The sequence below is a fragment of the Pungitius pungitius genome, chromosome 18, assembly GCF_949316345.1.
Source record: "Pungitius pungitius chromosome 18, fPunPun2.1, whole genome shotgun sequence".
NCBI lineage: Eukaryota > Metazoa > Chordata > Actinopteri > Perciformes > Gasterosteidae > Pungitius > Pungitius pungitius.
Genome location: NC_084917.1, coordinates 804,692 through 830,780, shown reverse-complemented (window position 1 = coordinate 830,780; position 26,089 = coordinate 804,692). Strand labels below are relative to the sequence as shown.

Here is a 26,089-nt window from a genome sequence, read left to right as displayed (position 1 = left end):
AATAATAAATAAATACTAAATAGAGTGAAGCTCTTTAATGAATTGTGGATTTTAAAGTTAAACTTTGTTCCTGAGCCTTTAGAATTATTATATATATTGAATTATTTAATATATATATATATATATATATAATTTTTAGTGCTGTCAGTTAAACGCTTTATTAACGTTAATGCAAACCCAATTTAACGTCAATTGTTTTTTTTATTGCGAGAACATTTAAAAAAAAAAAACAATTTGTATATTTAAGATGTGTGATTAATTATGATTCATTTTGAGTTAACTGGCGATTAATCGTGATTAGATATTTTAATCGTTTGACAGCACTCATTTTACACTCACCGGCCACTTTATTAGGTACCCCATGCTAGTAACGGGTTGGACCCCCTTTTGCCTTCAGAACTGCCTCAATTCTTCGTGGCATAGATTCAACAAGGTGCTGGAAGCATTCCTCAGGGAGTTTGGTCCATATTGACATGATGGCATCACACAGTTGCCGCAGATTTGTCGGCTGCTCATCCATGATGCGAATCTCCCGTTCCACCACATCCCAAAGATGCTCTATTGGATTGAGATCTGGTGATTGTGGAGGCCATTTGAGTACAGCAAACTCATTGTCATGTTCAAGAAACCAGTCTGAGATGATTCCAGCTTTATGACATGGCGCATTATCCTGCTGAAAGTAGCCATCATAAGTTGGGTACATTGTGGTCATAAAGGGATGGACATGGTCAGCAACAATACTCAGGTAGGCTGTGCAACGATGCTCAATTGGTACCAAGGGGCCCAAAGAGTGCCAAGAAAATATTCCCCACACCATGACACCACCACCACCAGCCTGAACCGTTGATACAAGGCAGGATGGATCCATGCTTTCATGTTGTAGACGCCAAATTCTGACCCTACCATCCGAATGTCGCAGCAGAAATCGAGACTCATCAGACCAGGCAACGTTTTTCCAATCTTCTATTGTCCAATTTCGATGAGCTTGTGCAAATTGTAGCCTCAGTTTCCTGTTCTTAGCTGAAAGGAGTGGCACCCGGTGTGGTCTTCTGCTGCTGTAGCCCATCTGCCTCAAAGTTGGACGTACTGTGCGTTCAGAGATGCTCTTATGCCCACCTTGGTTGTAACGGGTGGTTATTTGAGTCACTGTTGCCCTTCTATCAGCTCGAACCAGTCTGGCCATTCTCCTCTGACCTCTGGCATCAACAAGGCATTTCCGCCCACAGAACTGCCGCTCACTGGATGTTTTTTCTTTTTCGGACCATTCTCTGTAAACCCTAGAGATGGTTGTGCGTGAAAATCCCAGTAGATTAGCAGTTTCTGAAATACTCAGACCAGCCCTTCTGGCACCAACAATCATGCCACGTTCAAAGTCACTCAAATCACCTTTCTTCCCCATACTGATGCTCGCTTTGAACTGCAGGAGATTGTCTTGACAATGTCTACATGCCTAAATGCACTGAGTTGCCGCCATGTGATTGGCTGCTTAGAAATTAAGTGTTAACGAGCAGTTGGACAGGTGTACCTAATAAAGTGGCCGGTGAGTGTATATACCCGCTCTCTTAAAGGAGACTTGGTTGTGTTTTGTCAGACCAGAAATCCTAAACCTAAATATTAAAATTTGGTTTATAAGAACCAGTCCAAAGTTTAGACGCACTCATTGAATTTAATTAGAAAAGTACTTGTAAACCAAATGAAATGTCAATGTTTAGAAGCTGAGAAGAGAAAAGCAATACCGGTTTATTTTGGGTGGATTGGGACGTGCAGTTCTTGTATTTGACCACCGGGTGGCACAGTATGATGAAAAAGCATTTAAGTGGGTGACTTCTAATGAGCACAGGTGTGGATGGAAAGGGATGGTTTTTGACCATGTTGCGTGTAGTGCATCGAGGTGGCACATCCATGGAAATGTGTTTAGGCCTCTACAATACCAACATGTTCATTACTTTGAAGAATTGCGGATAAATCTAAAATTGTTCCCATTGAATATGGTCAAATATGGTAACTTCCTGTCCACTGGTGGCAAAAAAACAAGATGGCTACAGCCACAAACCGATGAGTGACGTTACCATGACAACTTCCACTTTGTACGTTCAGCATTCAGTAAAGGATCAAATGACGCACATGGATGTGAACTGATGAAACAACACACATTTAAAAAAAATATTTATTGAGAGCAACAAACAGTGCAGGGAGGGGGGGGGGTCTGGTATTCTGTGCTACTTGTATCAAAAAGGAAGTACTTAGTCATAATTTTATACAATGTGTAAAATTGTAGAAAAACACAAAAAAACGTGTGTTCTCTCTCCGCCCCCCCCCCCTCAGAGAGTGTAGCTCCCCACCCAGGACGTGGTGAGGGTTCTATTGGTCACCAACGGCTGTTTGCTTTCTTCTCCATGATGATGCTGTGTGAGGAAGGAAGTGTTCAGCCTCCAGATGAATGTACTTCCACTACAGTACTGTACTAAAGTCTATAAAACACTTCTATTTATAGTATTCATAGTACTACATGTCAGAGGTAAATAATAATAACATGTACTTTTACTATAAAGGCATTTACCTGCCACACAGACGTTATTCAGGTACTTGAGGTGGAGTATTTTCTCAGCGTGGTTGTGGTACATGTACTACCGTTGAGTACTCTCACCTGTTTGCGGCGGAGTCGGTCCAGCAGGCTGCGTTTGGGGATCCCAGAGTTCTGGGACCAGTCGAGGTCCGGAGATCGAGATCCATTTGGACCGAACTGATTGAGCTCCCGGAAGCATCCCGTCTCGATGATCTAGGTGGGGGTGGGTGGGTGGGGGGGGGGGGGGGGCACAGTGAGGTTTGTGGGCTCGGCACAGACGCCATGGCGCTGCTCAGACATGCCGTACCTCGCTCTGCCACGGTATTGGGTTGCTTCCTGTGCTGAACTTGGTGTAGAAGTCGTGGTCCTTCTGGTCCAGAATGACTCCCTTCACCGAGGAGAACTCCTCGATGTCCTGGACGTCGCTGCAGTACACCAGTCTGGGCTGCAGGAGGAAGTACACCCAGTGAGCGGTAAGTGCACACAGGAAGTACACCCAGTGAGCGGTAGGTGCACACAAGAAGTACACCCAGTGAGCGGTAAGTACACACAGGAAGTACACCCAGTGAGCGGTAACTGCACACAGGAAGTGCACCCAGTGAGCGGTAAGTAAACACAGGAAGTATACCCAGTGAGCCGTAATTACACACAGGAAATGCACCCAGTGGGAGGTAAGTGCACATAGGAAGTACACCCAGTGAGCGGTAAGTGCACACAGGAAGTACACCCAGTGAGCGGTAAGTACACGCAGGAAATACACCCAGTGAGCGGTAAGTACACGCAGGAAATACACCCAGTGAGCGGTAAGTGCACACAGGAAGTACACCCAGTGAGCGGTAAGTACACGCAGGAAGTACACCCAGTGAGCGGTAAGTACACGCAGGAAATACACCCAGTGAGCGGTAAGTGCACACAGGAAGTACACCCAGTGAGCGGTAAGTACACGCAGGAAATACACCCAGTGAGCGGTAAGTGCACACAGGAAGTAAACCCAGTGAGCGGTAAGGGCACACAGGAAGTACACCCAGAGGTGGGTGAGTACACACAGGAAGTACACCCAGAGGGCTGTGAGTACACACAGGAAGTACACCCAGAGGGCTGTGAGTATACACAGGAAGCAGGAAGTACATCGCAGCAAACAGGAAGTGCGCTTCCTGCGTGTTCAATCCCCTCAGGGGTGGGGGTAGTGGGTCCACTCACGTCGGGCTTGAAGGGCGGCTCCACCTGTCCGGCCCACAGCATCCGAAAGTTGATCCCTTTGAAGAAGGGATGCGACGTCACTTCTTGGCCCCCGGAGCTCTGGCCGCCCAGCCTCTCCAGAGGGTCCTTGATGAGCAGCTTCAAACACCACAGAAGAAGAAGCATCAGAACCCCTGAAGAAGAAGCCGGTCCGCGGCTCTGACCCCCCCGGACTCACTGAGGAGCAGAGGTCCTTCGCCTCCTCGCTGAACTTGTCTCCGTACTCCGGCTCCTCCTTCAGGATCCTTTGCTCCATCTCGGGGGGGTTGAGGTGCTCCCCCTCCTTGCGGAGGGGGGGGCGCCCTGCCGTCATCTCATAGAGGAGGCAGCCGAGCCCCCACCAGTCCACGCTCACCCCGTAGGGCCGCCGGCTGATCACCTCGGGGGCTGAGAGGAGAAATAGGACTGCTTCTGAGTTCTGTGATTGGAGTTTAATGATAACGATTATTTCACCAAATAACGCAACTAACTCATTTTAAAGGTGGAGGAAAACACGGAAACAAATGGTTCTGCTGATCCCTCTTTATTTTATGTTCCTTCCTGTGTGAATTTTTGAAGAATAGCAGTAAAAGCAGCCTTTTAATTAATCCCCCTTAAAGAAGCATGACGTTATGAAGGTTCTTTGAGTTTGTTGTAGTACTCGTGTCGCCCACTAGAGGCGATGCGAGACTCCAACGAGGAACCCGTTGTTTACTTTCTCCTTAAACTCTCAACCCGAGTCTAATGTTCCAGAAATGAGTTTTACAGCAAAACAATAAATCAAATAAACTGGCATAAATATTTTCTTCACCTGTATTTAAGAGATGAATAAAAAAACAAAGATATAAAAAATAGTTTTTGTCTCACCTAGACACATTACACACAGATTCTTACCCATGTATCCTAGCGTGCCCACCATGCCTCGCACCACGCGGCTCTTAGACAGCTTCACCGAGAGGCCCAGGTCGGAGATGCGGATGTGTCCTTAAGAGGAAAACCAAACTGCAGTAATTATGACGTACTTTCCTTTGTAACACACACACACACACACACACAGGTAGACAGTCCGGATCTGTCATTCATAATAATTACAGATAACAAAAGGCACCTTTACATCTTCAGGAATGAAGCAACAGGTGCAGAGAGTTCTTTCTTAAAATAGACACCACACCTGGTCCCCGCAGGCCATTGTATTTTTATTTTACTTCCTCCACCCCCCTCCGTCAACGCGGCCGTCCGGCTCGACCCGAAACGTTTATGTTTAAAGTTATGATGGAATGTTCTATTTATATAATGTGTACATACGTACCGAGGTCATCCAGCAGAATGTTCTCTGGCTTCAGGTCTCTGGAGATCAAAGGACACAACAGGATTATTTATAATAAGCATTAAATACATTTAATTAAGTGCAGTACAGGTGTGAGGTACTTTAGTCCTTCTATCAAAGAGTTAATTGAAAATGATCTTGACACCGGATAATGACTTGTGTCCTATCAGTCCTTGTCCTAGCAGTACTTGTCCTAGCAGTACTTGTCCTATCAGTCCTTGTCCTAGCAGTCAGTCCTTGTCCTAGCAGTACTTGTCCTATCAGTCCTTGTCCTAGCAGTACTTGTCCTATCAGTCCTTGTCCTAGCAGTCCTTGTCCTAGCAGTACTTGTCCTATCAGTCCTTGTCCTATCAGTCCTTGTCCTAGCAGTACTTGTCCTATCAGTCCTTGTCCTAGCAGTACTTGTCCTAGCAGTCCTTGTCCTAGCAGTACTTGTCCTATCAGTCCTTGTCCTATCAGTCCTTGTCCTAGCAGTACTTGTCCTATCCGTCCTTGTCCTATCAGTCCTTGTCCTAGCAGTACTTGTCCTATCAGTCCTTGTCCTATCAGTCCTTGTCCTAGCTGTCTTTGTCCTAGTTGTCCTTGTCCTAGCACTCCATGTCGTAGCTGTCCTTGTCCTATCAGTCTTTGTCCTAGCAGTCCTTGTTTTATCCGTCTTTGTCCTAGCAGTCCTTGTCCTAGCAGTACTTGTCCTATCAGTCTTTGTCCTATCAGTCCTTGTCCTAGTTGTTGTGGCACATCCTGACCGGTATAAGATGGCGTTCTGATGGAGGTGGATCAGACCGCAGCAGACCTCGGCGGCGTAGAAGCGGGCGCGGTCCTCTTTGAGACCCGGGGCGCCGATTCTGTGGATGTGGAACTTGAGGTCGCCGCCGCTCATCATGGTCAGAACCATGCAGAGCATGTGCTTGGTCTCGTAGGAGTACGCCAGGTTCACCTGGAGGGAGAAGCAGGAGGTGAACGCGGAGGAGTGAAGGCCCAAAACCCACAAGGTACGAGTTTACTGCTGCCTCACTTCCTGTCCAACATCCTAGTTACTGAAGATGTACTCAAACACAGGTAAATACTCCAGTACTAGTCACTGTAGTTAAAGTTAAAGTTATTAAACTTTCTGCGGCGGAGTAATCCTCACAGGACGGTTTAAATCGTTTCACTCAAATCTCACCACAAATCTCACCACAAATCTGCTGTTCAGCCCTTCCAGGATCTGTTTCTCGTTGAGAGCCATGTTCTCGCCCTTCCTCTTCTTCACGTGAGTCTTCTCCAGCTTTTTGCAGGCGTACATCATTCCCGTGGACCTCACCTGACACGCCCACACCTGGGGAACAAAGAGGGGACACGTTAAGGACAAATAATTACGATGAGGACAGAAGTCAAAGCTTCTTGTGTTAAAGCATAATTCTGTGTAGTGACCAGCAGGGGGCGACTCCTCTGCTCCCATAGACGTCTATGAGGAAATGACTGTACTTCTGTGTAGTGACCAGCAGGGGGCGACTCCTCTGCTCCCATAGACGTCTATGAGGAAATGACTCTACTTCTGTGTAGTGACCAGCAGGGGGCGACTGCTCTGCTCCCATAGACGTCTATGAGGAAATGACTACTTCTGTGTAGTGACCAGCAGGGGGCGACTCCTCTGCTCCCATAGACGTCTATGAGGAAATGACTACTTCTGTGTAGTGACCAGCAGGGGGCGACTCCTCTGCTCCCATAGACGTCTATGAGGAAATGACTCTACTTCTGTGTAGTGACCAGCAGGGGGCGACTCCTCTGCTCCCATAGACGTCTATGAGGAAATGACTCTACTTCTCTCTTGATTTATTCCCTCAGTAAACATTGTAAACATGAGTTTATGGTCTTTAGGACTTTAGGACGGGGCTAACGGCTGATTGACAGGTCCCTATCACAGCGTATGTATGTATAGCTCACCTCTCCAAAGCCTCCTTTCCCCAGAAGTCTGTACTGCCTGAAGGTCTGCTTAGTGATGGGCTTTCTGCACGACAAACATAGGTTGATGTCTTTTTTTAACGTGACACACACACACACACACACACACACACACACACACACTGACCTCTCCAGCATCTTCCACTGTAGGAAGCGGTCGAAGAACATGCTGTCCTGGTACTGGAGGAACGGCTCTCCACTGAGGTATTGGTGGAGGCTCCTGAGACACAGCAGACAGGTTGGTGTCCTTATGAAGAACGTGCACACACACACACACGCACACATTTACACAGGAAAGAGTGCACGTGAGAACTCACTCCCTGCACTCGTGGAAGATGTCCATGCAGGGGTCGAGCTCCAGACTCTGGAGGCAGCTCTGCTCGTGATGCTGCACGATGGACACGCACTGATTGGACTGAAGGGACACGGGCCGGGACATTAGCACGGGGACTGTGTGTGTGTCTGTGTGTGTGTGTGTGTGTTCTCTGTGTTGTGGGCATACCTGACTCCAGAGGAATCTCTGAATGATGCTGAAGCCAAAATCTTTCCTCTCCTCATCCGACTTGGTCTCAAAGGCGTCCTGGAGGAGACGAAGGGGACGCGGTGCACAGGTCAGACATTCTACAGGTTTGTTTACTCATCAATAAAAGTAAAAAATAAAAGTGATCACAAACAATGTGTTTTAGTATCACAGGTATCGATTTAAAAGTTATTCTTCCAAACAAAGGTTGGTCAAGGGCCAACTGCTTGAGTACATGTTGTGACACTGATGACGTCGTCAGAGACACAAATAGAAATCCAGACCGTTTGGTTTTGTAATTGAACTTGGACTCTTCTTCATCTTTAGTTATTTCATCAATGATTTAGTTATCACCTCAACACCTGCACTAAAACCCTGATGCCACGTTGGATGACCCCCCCCCCCCCCACCCTGCCCCCCACGTGGCCCATGTGTGTCCATGCGTGTTTGTACCAGAGCGTCCTGCAGGCAGATGTAGTTCTGCAGGTCCAGGCGACTGCGGCAGAACAGCTGGAACAGCTGCTTCCCGATGGGCTGCTCCACACACAGGTGGAGGTAGTCCCGAGCTGATGGAGGACACGGGACATGTGAACTCGTGCACCCAGCCACAGCACGTATGGATGTATGACGCGCACATACACACACACACACACGCACGCACGCACGCACCTATGACCAGGTCCGCGCACTGAGTCACGTGAGAGAAGCGCAGCATGTGTCTCCACTTGAGGCTGCGGCCTTTGCCCCCCCCGCCTGCAGGAACAGGACGCACAGGATGAAAACATCACTCGGAGCGACACGTCCATCATCAACAGGGCGCATGCGCAGTGCAGCACGCGCGCGCCTCACAGACAATAGTGCGCTCCGGTGCGCTGAGCTATTTATAGGCGCAGGAACAGGTACTGTGGGACCGCATAGCTGCGCGCAACTACACAACGTCACAAAGCGAGTGTGTGTGTCTGTGTGTGTGTGTGTGTCCACGCAGAAGACAACGTAAAACCTCCCTGTGGGGATAAATGAGGTTGTGTTTTATTTCTGCATGAGGATATTAAACGTGACACCGATGAGGACAAATGAAGCATTTGTGACCCGAGGTCAGTGTCTCGTCCTTCATCCTGCTTCACGAGCCCTGGACAAACATCTGGAGCCCGAAGCCTCTCGTTGGACCCAGTTTGAATGTGTGAAAGGTGGAGACGCGGTGGACTCTTACCCTCTCTGGCTTTAATGAGCGAGTTGTTGGCCATGATGCTTTCGATCTCCATGTCGGAACGCGGGTGTTCGGTCCCGGTCTGCTGGTCCCAGATCCGCGCGCCGATCCAGGGTTCATGTGAGAGGAATGAAGGGAAGAAAGTCGAGTGATCCGGGTCACGAGGAGGGCCAGCCGGGCTGCTTGCTGTCTAACCTGCGCTCCCTGTCCAATGAATGGAGGTGCGGAGCTCAGCCCTCCGAGCGGGGACACGCCCCCTGGAAGGGGCGGGACCAGGACAAGTCCACATGCAGGGACCAGGACAGATCCACATGCAGGGACCAGGACAGATCCACATGCAGGGACCAGGACAAGTCCACATGCAGGGACCAGGACAGATCCACATGCAGGGACCAGGACAGATCCACATGCAGGGACCAGGACAAGTCCACATGCAGGGACCAGGACAGATCCACATGCAGGGACCAGGACAGGTCCACATCTATGGACCGGTCCCCTTAGACTCACCAGAGCTTCCGGTCCATTTATTTGAAGGAGATTTAAAGGTAGAATAAATACTCTTTACTTTAAAGTTACTCTGAAGAAGTTTAAAATACAATAAAATAACTCATCATGCGGAATAATTAATGTAATATTATTCATATTTCATAACTTTCATCCGGTAAAGTTATGTTTTATTAAGTTAATATTTAGTGATAGTCAGAGTATCTTCTCTACTTTAATCGGGATGAGACCAAACAACCCGATGCCCCTTCTGGAGATATGATTCATCATTTCTGTGAGTTGAGCCCATTTAGTTTAGTTTAGTTCCTTTAGGTTAAGACCAGAGAAGCTCCAATCAGAGCTCAGATGTTCTTCTTCACGTTCCGATGAATGATGATGGAGATTCCCTCCACCTGTTATGACGGGTTGTAATGTGATTATAAATTACTCTAAGCCCTCAATAATGTTCAATAACAACACAAAACGTTTGGTCATCACAAAAAATCCCATTGTTACTCATCACATGCGTCACATTTGAGCTTCAGCAGCCTCTCAATCAATATTTCATCATCATCGGATGAGAAGACCTGGAGGAGGAACCAGGAGAACTGATCTTTTATATGATATAATAATTCTAATTCATAATTAAGTCCATTATAAAATAAAAACAACATTTGGAAATGTGTCCAATGTGTTGTTGTCTTTTCTCTCTAATGGACCTCTACTGACATCTAGTGGATCTAGTGGATCTCTAAGGGACCTCTAGTCACCAGAGGTCCACTAGATGTCAGTGGAGGTCCATCAGAGGTCGACTATATTGCAATAACTCCACGTGAAGGTTCTGGATGTGGCATTTAAACTTGTATCAGAGGGTGTTCATGTTGTGGTATCAGTACTTTTAGGATGTGATAACATCTAACTCCTCAGACCTCGGGGACCCGTGTCCGACCCGGTCTGAAGGACCTCCGTCAGCACGCGGCGCTTTGAGACAAAGATGCTGCTGTGAGCTCAGAGACACTCTGTGATCCCACAGGAAGTCAAGTAAGTAAATGTATACATGTATTCACATTAATACATACGTATACATATATGTATCTGTGTGATACTTCATCTCAGAGGTATTCAAACAGTACTTAATACATCCATAATTGGATAATACAATATAATCACCAAATACATTAATGAATGGTATTGTTACTGTTTTATGCTGGTAGTATATCAAATACAATAAAATGAGTTTCAGTATGAACGTGATAAACATAAAGCGGCTTCTCTGTCACAGCTGGACTTTAAAGATGCAGAAGAATGAACGTGTTAAACCGTCTTTATAAACAGAAAGTCACTCTTCCAAGAGGAATAAAAACGAGTGCTGTCAAACGATTCAAATATTTAATCATGATTAATCACATTTATGTCTTTTATTCCATATTTTATCTTCATTTTAATGCTCTTATCAACATGGAAAAGTGGATTCTCTTGTTTTATGCAAATGTTTTATTTGACTGAAAAACAACATTACCAAACAGGGTGGTACAAAATAAAATGATAATATATATATATAATAATTCAGGTAAACGAGGCGTGTGCAGTTAAATCAGGGCTTAATATTGACACTGAGGTCACTAATAAAAGGTGAGCTACTAAAGCTTTGCTTTCAGCAGCTCCTCAAACAGACAAAGCTGTTGACATTTTCACAACAGTCACCCCCCCCCCCCAAAAAAAAAGTTTAAAAAAAGGTTAAAGAAAACGTAAAAAAATTGACGTCGTTAAAGTGGATTTGCGTTAATAACGTGTTCAACTAAAATGTAACACATTATTACTTATACAATCTAATTAATATGTATATTAATATGAAATGCAATATCACTTCCGCTTCTGGTCATGCGTCACTTTTACTGCAGTAACAGTTTGAATGCAGAACTATTCCTACTCTATAATCTCTATATTATCTATTTCTACCTATATTTCTACCTTGAAGACAACCAAACATTTTATTTTAAATCCATCACAAATGTTTTATTTGTATTTTTAATGAAACACCAAAAATTCAGCCTCTAAAGGATCTGAAGATAGAAAAGAAATCACTACGACGTTGCTTCATCTCAGGGTCACATGACTTCAAAGAGTGTCTTAGAGTGACCTACAAGCGTGTGTGTGTGTGTGTGTAGAATGTGTGTAGTTTGTGTGTGTGTGTGTGTGTGAGGGGAGTCACATGCTGTGTGCGGGGGGGGGGGGGGGGGGGTGTCTCTTCCTTCTTGTGTCCACCGTCAGCATTTAGGAAGGAAGGCGCAGTTTGTAACATCGAATGTGGCTGCAGATCAGTCCTGTCTCTGGAGGGGGGGGGGGGGGGTTACAAAGCAGTCAGATGAGCGCGGTCTGTGCCCCCCCCCCATGAGGCGATCATGTGCGCGCGGGGCAAGAGAGGCCTCCTTCTTCCAGCCCAAATTCACCAAATCCATGGATAAAGATGTGGGAGGCGTTCAACATTTATAGATATCTGAAGGGGGGGGGGGGGGGTGTTTATATGACCGACAATGACGTCCAGAGTTCCTTAATTCCGCTTTCAATTAGCAACGATCACAACAGCGCAGCGTGACCCCCCCCCATGGTCAGACTGAAGAGAGTCTGTGGCTCCGTCACTCGGATCATGAATCAAATACGAGGATGAAAGGCATTAAAGAACAAAGGTGGTATATAGATATCTATATATCTGTATATATATAGATATATAGATATCTAGATATATATTTAACAAAAAAGTAAAACATTCAGCAAGTAAATGAACAAATAGAATTTAAAACATTAAAACTAGTAACAAAATAATCATCTCATCTCATCTTCCGGGGTCGGGTCGCGGGGGCAACACCTCCAGCAGGGACCCCAAACGTCCCTTTCCCACATCTAGCAGCTCTGACTGATCCCAGTGCAGAGATATAATGTCTCTCTGGTCCTGGGGGGGGCCTCCTCCCAGCTGGACGTGCCTGGAACACCTCCCTAGGGAGGGGCCCAGGGGGCATCCTACCAGAAGCCCAAACCACCTCCACTGGCTCCTCAAAGGGAGACGCCAGCCACTAATTATTAATAATATTAATAATAATTAACAAAAAATTATTAAATTATAAATCAACTTGAATATAAAAATAAATGGACAAATTCAAGAAAAAAAGAATATTCAACCAAACAATAAATATAAATGAAAATTGAAAACATGACGAATAATTACTAAAAAATAATCAAATAAATGATAAAGTAAAAGCCATAAAACAACCAGACCTCCTGATGGTAACAACGTCTGCTGTTGGTGGTGTGGGCTCCTCTTCTGAGGGATAAATAGCATTAAGCAGCTTTCAAAATATGAGCAAATGAGTGTGATGGATGAATCCTTCACTTAAAGAATTGGAACTTAGAATTTCTCTGAAGTTTTTAGTGAAACAACGTTTCTGTGCTTCTAGGGGATTATTTTTAGCGGCGGATCAATCCACATTTTGAGCTCCACTGAGTGTTGTTGGTAGAACAATAAAACTTCTTTAAACATACATAACCACATCTGAATCTTAATGTCTGGCTTCTTCTCCTACGATGACTCACGCTCTATTTATTTATACATCGATAAACACGTCAGCGTTATTTTGTCCTGTATCAAGTATCAAGTCATCTGACTGAAATGTGACTGCATGAATTAACGTGAATTCATGAAACAGGATGTTTTCTATCACGCACCCGCCCCTCCTCAGTGTGTGTGTGTGTGTGTGTGTGGTGGGGGGGGGGGGGGGGGGTCTGCAGAGTATAAACACACCCGCCTGCCTGAACTCCTCTGCATCCATCAGCGTTCCCCATCGGACCCTGAAGCCCGTCAGCCTGAAGGGGCGATTTCTTGATGCTTCTTATTGCCATGGCGATCAATAAGACCAAAGTGGCGGTGGGGTTCATAGTGGCGGGGGCTCTGACGGTGGTCTCCGGAGTGTTTTTTCTCATTGTGGGGCCGATGGTGATGAAAGATCAAGTGATTAAAGTAAGTCTTCTGATGCTTCATTTATTTTTCTCAAATGATTTCACATTGAACAATTTATTTAAAAACCCAGACTTCACACAGGACTTTCTTTTTAAAAAATAACAAACTTATTCTGGTTTATTCTGGTTGCAACTTCAAAGTACTTAAAAAAAATCCACACCATTGAAATGAAATAAAAAAACTGCCAACAATAAAACACGGACGAAAGATTAATGAGTGGAGGTCAACGGTTTCCAAATATTAAACCAAATAGGGAAAATGTGACTTTTGTCCTAATCCTGAGTTCTCCAAACAACGAGAATACACATTAATCTTTGTATCATAACCTCTTCTTCTTCTCTCCCATTTAATGTCCCCCGACCCCTGAGATGCATCTGGTGACCATTGAGCGGGCCCCGACCCCTATGTTGGAAACCTTCATGCAGCAAAACAATAATCATGATCTCTAAAATCAGCGCCTTTTCTGTAGGTAAAGTGCTTTGAACGTTTAAACCAACAACAAAGCATAGAATCACTCTTCAAAGTCTGCTAATGTGTTTAAATCCGGATTATTCTGGTTAAATAAGGATTTTAAAAATCTATCTACAGTCTACACATGCCTCTACGTATGAATATACACCTACACGTGTGTCCTTTACCTATGTAAACATATGTACATGATTGTATTACAACTTTTACATTAGTAACCCCCCCCCCCGTTGCATAAAACGTTTGAATCTCGGCAATTGCGAAACACGGCCGGACCACATTTCCCACAATGCACCGCGCGGGCGGAGGCGTGGCCAGCCGAGTATAAATAAAGCCACGATCACCTTCATCGATGAGAGAGCCCGTCAAAGCCGCGCGGAACCCGAGCATGTGGCCGCGGGCGCACGGAGTTCAGGTCCGGGACTAGTTCTCAGTCTTTAGCCGGTGGCTAGCGCCAGAGCTAACTCCAGCTAGCCTGCTAGCCGCGCGTCTCCAGCGGATGATTGACGGCTGATTGACAGCTGCCTGTCCCGAGCCATGGGGATCAATAGAGCCACCGTGGCGGTCGGGTTCATAGTGTCCGGGGTCCTCATGGTGTTCTTCGGGACTGTCCTCACCTTTGTGGGGCCGATCATCATCGACGACCAGGTGGTGAAGGTAAGCGGGGATTAACGCGGCGATCGAGCTCGTGTGATCGATAATGGTCACGGCCGAAGGTCTCTGCGGCTGCACACGACCACGTGAGAGAGACGATAATCGATAAGACTTCGCGTGCTCGCGAACGAACAGCTGATAAGTGATAACACGCACGAGGCGGGTTGTGATGTAACAGCAACTTTTGATGACAAATCAATATTCATACTGATCGATTCATTGGTCTGTAAGTAACACAACTTAAACACGCTAAATAAAGAAGTAGATCAGTACAATACCGGCATACTTGAACATACTAATATACAAAGTATTCAACTACTAGTTTTAACTCTGAGGTTTATACTTATTAATAATATAACTTTATATTATATAAATAGAACTTTATATTTAATACTTTAACTCTCAAAAGAAACGAGTACTTTTACTTGTGTACTTGAGAGTATTTTTTTGTTCTGTGGTATTTTTACTTCCTTCCCTAAAGGATTTGACACTTAAATTCACACGGTGGTTTTCATACTGAAATGTGTTTGTTTCGCTTGTTTTTCCAACATTTGAAGGCAGTCACATGACCCTTGTTCCTTTTTAAATCTGGACTTTTTCAGAACACGGTGATCGACCCGAAGAACGAGATGTCCTACACCATGTGGAAGGACGTCCCGGTGCCCTTCTTCATGTCCGTCTACTTCTTCAACGTCCTCAACCCCAAGGAGGTGCTGGCTGGAGAGAAGCCCATGGTGGAGCAGAGGGGCCCCTTCGTCTACAGGTGATGATGATGATGATGATGATGATGATGACGACATCTGTCTGGGAGCCGTCTTCTCATCCAACTCGCTCTGATGCAGCAGTCCAGATGTGTGATGTTCTGTCCTCGCACGCAGGAAACAGATCCAGAAGGACAACATCACGTTCCACGCCAACGGGACGGTGTCCTACCGCGAGTACCGCCGCTTCTTCTTCGAGCCGTCCATGTCCTCGGGGGACGAGTCCCAGGTCGTCACCATCCCCAACATGTTGGTGCTGGTAAGGCGGGGGTTCTCAAGCTGGGGCCCGGGGACCCCCGAGGGACCGTGGCTCTCTGGCAGGGGGCCCCGAGGAGAAGCAGTTATTTCTATTGTTAAATAAGGATTTCCTTGAATGACAGATCACCTTCTGATTTAAATTGGTCGTTTTGTAATCGATTATGAAAAAGAAATCCAACATTTTTCCCTTTAAATTATAACGTTTTTGACGTCTGGGGTTAAAGGTCACGATGTGCGTCTCCCTCTCAGGGCGCGGCCGTCATGATGGAGAACGCCCCCTTCCCTCTGCGACTGATGATCAGCGCCACCTTCAAGACCTTCAAGGAGGGGCCCTTCCTCACCAAGACGGTGGGGGAGCTCATGTGGGGCTACGACAGCGGCCTCGTGGACTTCCTCAACAAGTACCTGCCCGGCATGCTGCCCTCCACCGGCAAGTTCGGCCTCTTTGCCGAGGTGAGTCCAACATGGCGGCCATCTTGGTACAGTCAGCCCGCTCACCATTACATTGTGTCTGTAGTGATAAGTGTACTTTTAAAATAACCATAACTTGCTCGATTTTTAAACAGTTTGGTTTGTTAGAGATGTAGTTATGACACTGCATACGTACTCTGAATAGTTATAATTAGAACCTTGTGTTTTCATACGGAAATGACATTAAACAGAACATTATTCATAGTATGCAGTGACGTCTATAACAAAACAAATAGTACATGTACCACTACCAACACAATGTTATGGCTGAGCACACTTCTTTCCTGGGGGGCTGCCTCCGGCACTGGCTGTGTTATTTTTTTTAATGAGCGTCATAAAACGTGTGAGTTTAACTTTATTGTTGCTTTAGTTTAACAACTCAAACACCGGCCTGTTCACCATCCACACGGGGAAGGACGACATCAGGAAGGTCCACAAAGTGGACTCGTGGAACGGCCTGACCAAGGTGACGTGTGTGTGTGCGTGTGCGTGTGCGTGTGCGTGTGTGTGTGTGTGTGTGTGTGCTCACATGTGACTCTCTGTTGGCAGCTGAGCAACTGGAACTCTCCTCAGTGCAACATGATCAATGGAACAGCTGGACAGATGTGGCCTCCCTTCATGACCAGAGAGAGCACGCTGCCCTTCTACAGCCCCGACGCATGCAGGTAGCCCCCGTGTCCCCTGTGTGCCCCCCCCCCCGTGTGTCCCTCGGTCTGTCTCTCACTCCCTGTCCCTGCAGATCCCTGGAGCTGGTCTACCAGCGGGACGGCGTGATGGAGGGAATCCCTCTGTACCGCTACGTGGCTCCAAAGACCCTGTTCGCCAACGGGTCGGAGTACCCCCCCAACGAGGGCTTCTGCCCCTGCAGGCAGTCGGGTCTGCTGAACGTCAGCAGCTGCCGACACGGTGGGTTTGAAACGGTCCCGCCGGATTCATCGGGGGCCGACGGTCACGTGACCCGTTGAAGGAATGTTCTTCGTCGTCTCCTCTCACCAGACTCCCCGGTCTTCCTCTCTCATCCTCACTTCTTCAACGCCGACCCGGTGCTGCTGGACTCTGTGCAAGGCCTCCGACCCACGGAGGACGAGCACGGCCTCTTCATCGACATCCACCCGGTGAGCGCGCGCACACCCACCCGTCTTTCCTGTCGTCATGGCTACGCCCCCCCACCCCTCCACCCCCCAATAACGCAGCTTATTTATGATGGAAAAAGAGGCCTGATCATATTTAATATAATATAACAAAGAGACAAATCAGCTGGACGATGAGACGTCGAAACGTCCACAAAGTGAAGGGAGCACAAGCCGCTGCACTTTAGAGCACTGATTACGTATCGGAGTTCTGCGTCATGATCAAGGTCGAGTTTTATGTTTGTGGGAGAACCAGCAGAAGGATTTGTGAGGGGAAAGTGTGTCTGTGTGCGTTGAGTCACTCAAAGGGTCGACATGTGTAACTGCTCTGCATGCTCTCCTCTGTGTGTGTGTGTGTGTGTGTTTTTGTGTTCAATTATCAAAGCAATTATCAAAATGAATCTGGGGTGCGTTTGATCCGCTCGCCTGTCGGTGGCGTCCCGTCAGCGAGGGGTAAACTTTTCATTCAGATTTCAGATCTTTGTGCTTTTTAACTCTTAGACTTGATCCTTTTGGAGAGCGGAGGAACCGGCCGAGCTAACGTTAGCATTAGCTCGGCTCTCAGCCTCCGTCCTCAGAAAGCAGTCGAAGGAACACAAACTAATGTCGGTCTGTGTGTGATTTCTGAAGGAGAAACAACACGCTGATAAGTTTATGTTTTGTCCGTGAGGATTATCAGGATGAACTCAATGAGTGGTTTATGTTTCTATTGTGTAAGTTAGCTTGATAAGCTAATTGTAAATTGGGCCATTTCTGCGTAATTGGGGTTGTTAGACGAGCTTCTATGGCTCCAATAAAAGGTCACGTGACTCTGGAGGCGATACGAGCCGCTCGATGGCGAGTTAACGGTTAACTCGTCCTTGAGGAAAACGTCGTCCCACTCAGAGCTGCTTCTTGCTCACTTCATCTCGTTTCCTGCATCAGTGGGCGAGGGGGCGTAGAGAGACCTGTCAATCACCAGGTGGCGGCCATGTTGTTGTTGTTGGGTTTGTGGGTCCGCCGGTGTTTCCTCTCCTCTCCTTCTTCTCTGCGTTCATGCGTCTGAGATGAAGTCTGTCCTCGTGTCTCTGACATGAAGTCTGTCCCGTCCTCGTGTCTCTGACATGAAGTCTGTCCCGTCCTCGTGTCTCTCATATGAAAGGACGCTCGTTTTGTCCCTGCAGCTGACCGGCGTCCCCCTCAACGTGTCCATCCGCCTGCAGCTCAACCTCTACATGAAGAAGGTGTCGGCCATTACGTAAGGAGGTCCACACCACGCAGGCTTCCTCCTGCATCGTCTTCCTCGTGAGACATCAGAGGCCACTTCCTGTCTGAGTTTGACCTTCAGTGTTGTTTCTTTGTCCTTGTAGAGAAACTGGCAAGATCTCCGAGGTGGTGATGCCAATGATCTGGTTTGAGGAGGTGCGTTGTCTTTTATTTGAAGTGTCTTCAGAGACCTTCTTAATTCCGCTCGTCCTCGTTTTTCGCTGATTTTTGTGTCTTTTTATTCCACAAATGTCTTTCCTCAGTGTCCTAAAAGCTGTCAAATGTCATATAGAACAGGATCTGGGGATCAATCAGGTGACCTGTCTTCTTACTCCTCCCAGAGCGGCTACATCGACGGGCCCATCCTCTCCACCTTCCACACCAACCTGGTGGTGCTCCCCACCGTGATGGAGGCCATGCAGTACGGCTTCATCGCCCTCGGCCTCGCCACCATCCTCATCGCCTCGCTGGTGCACCACAGGGAGAAGGTGAGGCCTCCTAGCTGCACGTAGCATGTAGCACGCCGGCGCATGTTCTCCCAGTAGGCGGGCGGAGGGCGTGGCGAGGTGGTGCTGTGGGCGTAGCTCGGACACCTGCAGCCTGTTAGCTTAGCATTGGACCAACGAGGGAACAGGAGAATCGAGGATCAGTCGGTTAGCTTTTAGGATGCGGCCAGGCTAGCAGTTTCCCTCCGTTTCCAGTCTTTGTGCTAAGCTAAAGGTCGCTGCTAAATAGCAGTGTTTCCAGTTCAAGTGTTTTTGGTGCTTTGTGTTTGCAGAGGGCTCGTTCACATGTGACCATGACGTTCTCAGGAAAAGACAACCCCGTAGGTCCCAAATCAGTCTCCTCTGCAAGCCTCAATCAATCAATCCATCCGATGGTTTATAGCTGCTTTTAACAATAAGAGCGTCATAAATATGTCCATTTCTTTTACTCTATCAATCGATCAATTTAATTTAGCTGAGATCTCTTGAAGAGACATGAAGTCATTTCTTTACAGATGATATTGATATTTCTGTGGCGCACACTGATGATGTCATAGCGCTCTGTGGGAGCAGAAGGCGCTTCCTTCACAATGTGACGTTAATTTAATCGATCACATAAGACTCAGTGGTTTCATCACAAGCTCATTAACTTGCTGCATGATCATCTAATGATCAAAGTAACCAATCACACGGCCTCCTGATTAAAAGCACGAACTAATCGGTTAGCGGCAGGAAGGACTCATGAATTCCAATGACTTCGCAGAAACTAAAGCGTGTAACGACCAATCGGGAACGATAATGATGGTAACCATGGTGATAACGATAAGACAATGTGGTCGTCTTTTAGGTCTCCAATAAAGAGCGAGCAGAAGGCTCACGACCCCCAACGGAGGAGAAATGTGTCATTAATAAATAAGGTGGGTTTGTGATCATATATTAATCGTCTTTATTCAAATACGGACTCATGTGGCGTTTAAAGACAGCTGTAGGTCAAATTGTCAATTTGTCGCCCCCCACAGGACAAACCATGAACGTCTTCATCAACGGCACCTTTTATTTTTTGTTTTAGTACCAAAATGTTAATTTTGTGACGTGTGGTATAATAGAAGAATGAATCGGATCTTTTCTCCAGCTTTGATGTATTAGAGCTTTTTTATTGGTTTCTATTCTTTAATCTCATTATTACATATTATAAATGAGGTTGAAATTAAAAGTGTGAGAACGTGAATGTTTAAAGATGTGAAGATTATCCAGATGACATTTTGTTATTATATAAAAACACCTGCAGGAATCCTATTGGCTGTTAGGGTTACCCTAACCCTGGCGGGAACCAGTTTTTTTTTACTCTGCTCTTCACAAAGACTCTTCTCCATGAGGCGTCAAATATTTGTCTTTTAACCCAAATATGTCTTTACATCTAAATGTGTCCTTTGATCTTCTGGCCACGCCCCCTAACGCTAAGGCAACAGGAAGTGGACCCGTCCTACAGAGACAAGAGGGAACCTTTGCTGGAAGATGACACACACACACACACACACGGCGGTGTTGCAGCGTCTTGGACTGAAACACGGATGCTGATGTTTTGGAGAAACTACATATTTGGTGGAGGTAAAAACGAATGTGTCTGCACCAACAAGGGGAGCAACAGGCTGAACTTCACCACCGATGTGCCTTCATGAAGGTCTGACTGTTATTCCACGTGGAGTCATTCTTCTCCTGCGAAGCGTGCTGGAGATGAATGATGACGTTTGGGCGTCTAAATGCCTCCTTTTTTATTATTAAATAAAAGTGATCGAATTGGGAGATACTTGAATGTAATATATTTTGAAATCATATTTGAACTTGTGATATTTCTTCCTGTGAGAAGGAAACAAAGTGGTTTTAATTAATCAAAAGTCGAGTATCTGCTTATGTTTTGTTCCTTAATGGATTATTTCATCACTGATATCTGTATCTCATAACTGCTGAACCAAGAGTGGGGGGGGGCCCTTAAAGAGCAGGGCTCTAAATGAGTACTTTCACAGTGTAGTACTCTTACCGCTACTGGGTCGGAGTTCTTCTCCAGGGGAAGATGTTCCAGATGTGGCGCCGTGTCACAGCTGTGTGACATTATGACTGACTCCATCTGTGACGTTGTACAGCTGGGTCCATGAGCTCAGACACTGACATCACCGGTCACATGACCTCACTGAGTCCTGCAAAAACTCTTCTCTCTGCTCCTCCAAATACAGCTTATTGTATCAACGTATTGTTCTCGGTGAGGACTTTGACCTCGTGCTCAGTGTCCTTTATCTTCTCCGGTGGTCAAAGTTTGGTCACAGCCTTCCTGCAGACTTGTGTGTTCACATGCGTGTAAAGAATGGAATAACATTAAAACACTTCATGTGTTCATGTTCAGCTTAAAATAAACCACTTCATTTCCACAATGAATCGACACTTTAAACCATTAAGCTTTAAAAAATATGTCCGGAGACGGAGATGCTTTGTTGCTTTTTACAGACACCCCTTTGATTTTTCCGGTGTACTTGAACGCATCGTGGACTTACTCCACGCGTCAGTAGGTGAGAGCAGAGACGTGAGAGCAGAGACGTGAGTGGCGCGAGCAGATTAAATGGGGCTGGGTGGATGGAGACGTCTCTTCATTGCTCCACGGTGCTGGTGGGCCCCTGAGGTCTGGACCGGGGACACTGACACTGAACAGCTGCTTCAGGACAGAAGAGTGTGAATGATAAACTGCTTTTCTTAATTCATTTCCAGGGTTGTGAATCAGAAGGTCTCTTGAGAATATGGAGGTTTGTGAGTACAAGCGTTTTGTAATGTGTTTAATCAATGCAGCAATGGTTTAAACAGAGAAATGTACTCGTTATTTATGCGTTATGATGATGTGGTTTTACTGGTTCCTACGAAGAGTTTGAGCAGAATGAGGATGTACTTTATTGTGATCATTTCTTTCAAGTACTATAACGATGTGATTAAGAGATTTAAATTTAAAGTCGTTCCTCTTTTGTTCAGGCTGCAGAACTTCTGTTTTATTGGATTTTTTGGAAACGTTGCTGCTGTTTGTGTTTTATTTTGGCGGGTGCATTGAGAGACTCCATCACATTTAAAACTTTCAATTCTCAAGTTTCTCAGTAATAAACTCCACCCGGTTATAAAATGTGTGCTTGTTAGGGTCCTCGCTACGACTAGTCGTAGAAAAAACCTATTGTGTTTCAAGGAATTATTATTATTCTCACAAACCCTAACCCTAACCCTCTAACCCTAACCCTTTATCATATTCAAAAGTTGTTAAATTTGGCATGGATATCTGGACTGTCAAAAAATTTGATATTTTTTGGGTCTCACATTTGTGTATAAAGAAATGTCTCTAGCGCCCTCTAGAAATTAAAAAAAGACCACACTAGGCCAGTTTCCGCCCCGATGTCCGATCAACTTGAATGTTGGCACACAGATGCTCTTTGACATGCTCTACAAAAAAGTCAATCATGAAATGCAAATGCGCCTAACTAGATTTTCCGCCATTTTGAATTTAGTAAAAAACAATGGCAATTGGCAATTTCTCCTAAACGCTGAGTTTGATTGCCACGAGACCTTTGGTGGATCATTATTGGTTCAATGTGCCTTGATATATCAGAACGGTGCTGGCCTGCCGTCACCAAAATTATAGCATGTGTAAACATTGAAGCCCTGAACACACCTAATTTTTTCATAATTTTTGAAGAATAGGGGGCGCTGTAATTAATGGTTGAAAATCTGCCTTTTTGGCCTATTTTCATGATTTTTTTAAAGTTGTAAAAGACCGAACTCCTCCCAGCGATTAAACCCGATTCTTTTCAAAATCGTGCAGTGTAATCCTGAGACCTTAGGGTCTAACAACTGCATTTTGCCGGAAGAATTTCCAAACTATGTGTGTAGGGAGCATTTTCAAAAAACCACCATTCGCCACGAATGTTGAAGTTGTTTTAACTCAACCATACTTTATCTAATCTGCTCCATATTTCTCATATAGCATGAACTTCTCACCCTTTAAACATCCATATGATAATTTCTGACCTATGTTATGGTTTTAAGATATTACGGTTAATGAACTTTGTAAGGGGTGTAACTTCCAAAATTGCAGGAGGTGTAAACATTGAACCCCTAAACACACCCAAATTTTTTCATAATTTTTGAAGATTAGGGGGGGCTGCATTTAATCATTAAAGATGTGCCTTTTTGGCAAATTTTCATAATTTCTTAGAGTTGTAAAAGATCGAACTCCTCAGTTTCTCAAAATGTAGTCTGGTGATAGATTTTCAAGGAAATTGGCTCATTGGCTTTATTTTGGACTGGTACATCAGAATGTCCTGGTTATCACCAAGTCACAGCATATTGATGTGTACTCTCTGTCTGAAGTGGAATGGTCATCAAAGTATTGATTGTTTCCTTCTTAAATCTACCCTGAAAATGACAAAATGTAGTCTGGTAATTGAGACATTGAAGGAAATTGGCTCATCTATGGTATTCTGAGAGGCTTTAATTTTTAATGGTACATCAGAAGCTCCTGGTTAGATGTTGACATAAAAGGCCTCAGACCATGACAATGTCAAAGATAAAGTTTGCAAAGCAGCATTCCTGGCATTGCTCCACACGGTTAACGACCACCGACTTGTGCTTCGTCCTCGGCTGCATTCGTAACCGTCCGGCCAGGGCCCCGACGTGCAAGGAGTAGCGAGGACCCGTCCAAAGCTGCTCGCAGCTTTAATTGTTTGTGTTTTTGTTGCCGCGGTCCAAAATATCACGAGGAGACTTAAGTACGATATTTACTGCAGAATGAAACCTTCAAGTTGGACCTTAAGTACTGAACTCAGTAGTTTGTGTTGTTTGGAGACGTCTCTGCGTTAAAGTTCAGAAGGTCAATAAACCAAGTTATTCATTACATATTTAAATTAGGGCCGGGACTTTAGCGAGTTAATTGCGATTCATTAATTACAATGTGAATTAAGTGAATTTAATTACACAAAAAATAACACATTAAACATTTTTTACGCATTTTTACACTTATTTTTTGCACCGCGGAACGTTTCTCACTGGATGAGTTTCGGAGGACCGATTATACTGGAGCACCAACTAGCGTTCATGACTTCAGACAACAACAAACCACAGTGAACATGAACGAAGAAGCTGACGAGCTGACACACCCAACCCACACTGCACCAGATGACTGGTTTAAGGACCAGGGAAACTAATGTCCTTGAAAGTATTGGTCTACTTAAAAACATAGTTTACAGAAGGTCTACTTACCTATAGGCTACCTGAATTTCTGAAAGTACTATATTTCTAAATATGCTATTGCTACACTTGTCTACTGGAATTGGTTGAACAAAAATAAAAATCCATAAAAATCCATGTGAAAAAAATTACTTCTCACTGTTCTCAGGTCAAATATTTATGCAATTAAAATGCGATTAATTTTGATTAATTAATTACAAAGCCTCTAATTAGATTAATATTTTTAATCGAGTCCCGGCCCTAATAATATATATATTATATATTATATTATATATACAGTATATTGACCTTACATATATTTTTTTATAATCATTTTTTACGTATTATTTAAAAAAAATCTTTTCTGTGAAATTTTTTGACCCTACATATTTTGACTTTTATCACAATATTTTTTTTCCCATGACATGACTGGAATGATCTTAGATGGAGCAACCTACACGTCCCTGTCACTAATGCCAAATGCCCCAAATTTCTGTACTTTAAACCTTATCTGGGTTCAACCCTCAAGGGACATGGTGGCTCTTCCTAAATCCTTTTTTAGTTTTGGATAACTGACATTTATAAAAAATCAAAATGGGATATTGCCCCAGAGACGGATTGGTGCATCTTGGAGGATCAACCATGCTATTCATCCTTCCTGCATTGGTAAAGGCACAAGTGAGTTGAATTTGAATGTAACAGAGAATTGGAGGGTGGATGCACTAAAAAGGGTAAACAAATCTACACCCTGTGCCAGACTGTCAGTTTAAGGTTGTCCACAGGATGCCCTAAAGTAGACAAACATGTGATTGTCTTGAAAAATGCCCTCAGAGGCTGTAATAAGTTTCATGTCAGTGTGACCACTGAATGAGACACATCTGCTCATCTTTACTGACTCATCCGGCCTTCTCTCCTGTCAAAAAGGTGGAACCCTATAGGCTATGTAGCATGGCTAATAAGTGATAAAAGCTTATTTAGCTATTAACATCAAATTTAGTCAATTCATCATCATTCAAAAGATTCTTCATCATTCTTGACAATGCCATCATAACTCAAGTGAACACGCCTTCTGTTTCTGCATAACCCCCAGGGTCCACTTCTCTGAAACAACCAGTGGGGACAATGCCCCCACTACTACCTCCACAGTAGTGCGCTCACAACTTGGCAGCAGTGGGATTTGAACCCGCTAGTGCTTACAGAGGCTTTTGGCCCCTGCACTCACCCCTATACCACCAGTCCTGGTCACATTTTGGTAACTTTGATTCTCCTATTTAACCTTGAGCATGTGAGTTAAACTTTAAAACTCTTTTAAATGCTATTTCCACATCTGGGCCTGAACCCAAAACCTTCAAATGCAGTGCAGGCTTGTGGCAGCAGCTCTCCTGCTGTGCTACTTCACCACACACTAACCAACCCTTTGTTTGTTGTATTTAACCTTGAGATTGTTACTCAAACCTGAAGTAAAGCCAAAGGCTCAAACCCACAACCTACAGGGTAAGGACAGTAGCTCCTCAGCTCTTGTGCTGCACTACCTCACCATGCACAAATTACATTTTTGTTTCTCGTATTTAACCTTGAGACTGCTACTCAAACCTCAAAACTCTTTCAAAGCAGAAGTGATGTCTGCATGAAGGGACATGAACCCACAACCTCAGACAGCAGGTTGGAGCCTGCAGCCCTTCAGTTGTTCCCTTGTGCTATTCAAGCACATGCCTCATTGTGTCCGTTTCTCATATTAGACCTTGGGATTGTTTACTAAACCTCAAAACTGTTACAAAGTTTACAGTTTGAAGCCCTCACTGCAACCAAACCCTCCTTCTGAGAGAGCAGGTTTGAACTGAGGATCCTCCACACTTCAGCCTTCCTGCTATCTCCCTGCACTGTTCCACCACACACCTGTTGATGCTTTTGAATCCAACCTCAATTCTCATAGATTCTCAGGCTGGAATCCACAACACAACACACTTGTCTGCTGGAATTGGTTGAACAAAAATAAAAATCCATGTGAAAAAAATTACTTCTCACTGTTCTCAGGTCAAATAGTTATGCAATTAAAATGCGATTAATTAATTACAAAGCCTCTAATTAAT

At 45.1% G+C, this 26,089-nt stretch overlaps 2 protein-coding genes across 12 annotated transcripts; one reads left to right on the top strand and one right to left on the bottom strand.

The window, feature by feature from the left end:
* Positions 1-2,204: 2,204 nt before the first annotated feature.
* LOC119226379 (G protein-coupled receptor kinase 5) lies at positions 2,205-9,045 on the bottom strand. 4 transcript variants are annotated; one of them, XM_037484304.2, is made up of 16 exons: positions 8,786-9,043; positions 8,245-8,328; positions 8,029-8,141; positions 7,558-7,635; positions 7,373-7,470; positions 7,183-7,275; positions 7,038-7,101; positions 6,289-6,429; positions 5,858-6,048; positions 5,094-5,131; positions 4,679-4,768; positions 3,984-4,192; positions 3,767-3,904; positions 2,874-3,011; positions 2,648-2,779; positions 2,205-2,405 (listed from the first exon to the last, which is right to left on the bottom strand). In XM_037484304.2, exons 1-16 carry the CDS (start codon positions 8,835-8,837, stop codon positions 2,322-2,324), a joined length of 1,743 nt encoding a protein of 580 aa, XP_037340201.2. In that variant the 5' UTR covers positions 8,838-9,043; the 3' UTR covers positions 2,205-2,321. The 4 variants fall into 4 exon arrangements, with proteins under 4 accessions (XP_037340201.2, XP_062414925.1, XP_037340203.2 ...); XM_062558941.1 differs by having other exon boundaries at positions 7,373-7,635; positions 8,786-9,044; XM_062558942.1 differs by having other exon boundaries at positions 2,308-2,405; positions 2,561-2,779; positions 7,373-7,635; positions 8,786-9,045.
* A 4,086-nt stretch (positions 9,046-13,131) lies between these two features.
* Positions 13,132-21,072, top strand: scarb1 (scavenger receptor class B, member 1). Of its 8 annotated transcripts, none has more exons than XM_062558945.1 (14): positions 13,132-13,277; positions 15,002-15,162; positions 15,278-15,419; positions 15,668-15,871; positions 16,260-16,355; positions 16,439-16,554; positions 16,629-16,795; positions 16,886-17,004; positions 18,183-18,256; positions 18,369-18,420; positions 18,606-18,752; positions 19,043-19,090; positions 19,597-19,666; positions 20,212-21,072. In XM_062558945.1, the coding sequence occupies exons 1-13, from the start codon at positions 13,143-13,145 to the stop codon at positions 19,663-19,665; spliced, it is 1,530 nt and encodes a 509-aa protein (XP_062414929.1). In that variant the 5' UTR covers positions 13,132-13,142; the 3' UTR covers position 19,666; positions 20,212-21,072. The 8 variants fall into 8 exon arrangements, with proteins under 8 accessions (XP_062414929.1, XP_062414928.1, XP_037340225.2 ...); XM_062558944.1 differs by having other exon boundaries at positions 19,739-21,067; XM_037484328.2 differs by having other exon boundaries at positions 19,769-21,064.
* Positions 21,073-26,089: the final 5,017 nt, after the last annotated feature.

Excerpts from the sequence above, each read along its gene's own strand:
- LOC119226379 (XM_062558941.1), bottom strand. The coding sequence starts at position 8,837 with ATGGAGATCGAAAGCATCATGGCCAACAACTCGCTCATTAAAGCCAGA. Across the intron at positions 7,102-7,182 it reads CAGTGGAAGATGCTGGAGAG|AAAGCCCATCACTAAGCAGA; the intron begins GTCAGTGTGTGT and ends TTTGTCGTGCAG. Across the intron at positions 6,430-7,037 it reads GGAAAGGAGGCTTTGGAGAG|GTGTGGGCGTGTCAGGTGAG; the intron begins GTGAGCTATACA and ends TTTGTTCCCCAG.
- scarb1 (XM_062558945.1), top strand. The coding sequence starts at position 13,143 with ATGCTTCTTATTGCCATGGCGATCAATAAGACCAAAGTGGCGGTGGGG. Across the intron at positions 13,278-15,001 it reads TGAAAGATCAAGTGATTAAA|AACACGGTGATCGACCCGAA; the intron begins GTAAGTCTTCTG and ends GGACTTTTTCAG. Across the intron at positions 15,420-15,667 it reads TCCCCAACATGTTGGTGCTG|GGCGCGGCCGTCATGATGGA; the intron begins GTAAGGCGGGGG and ends TCTCCCTCTCAG.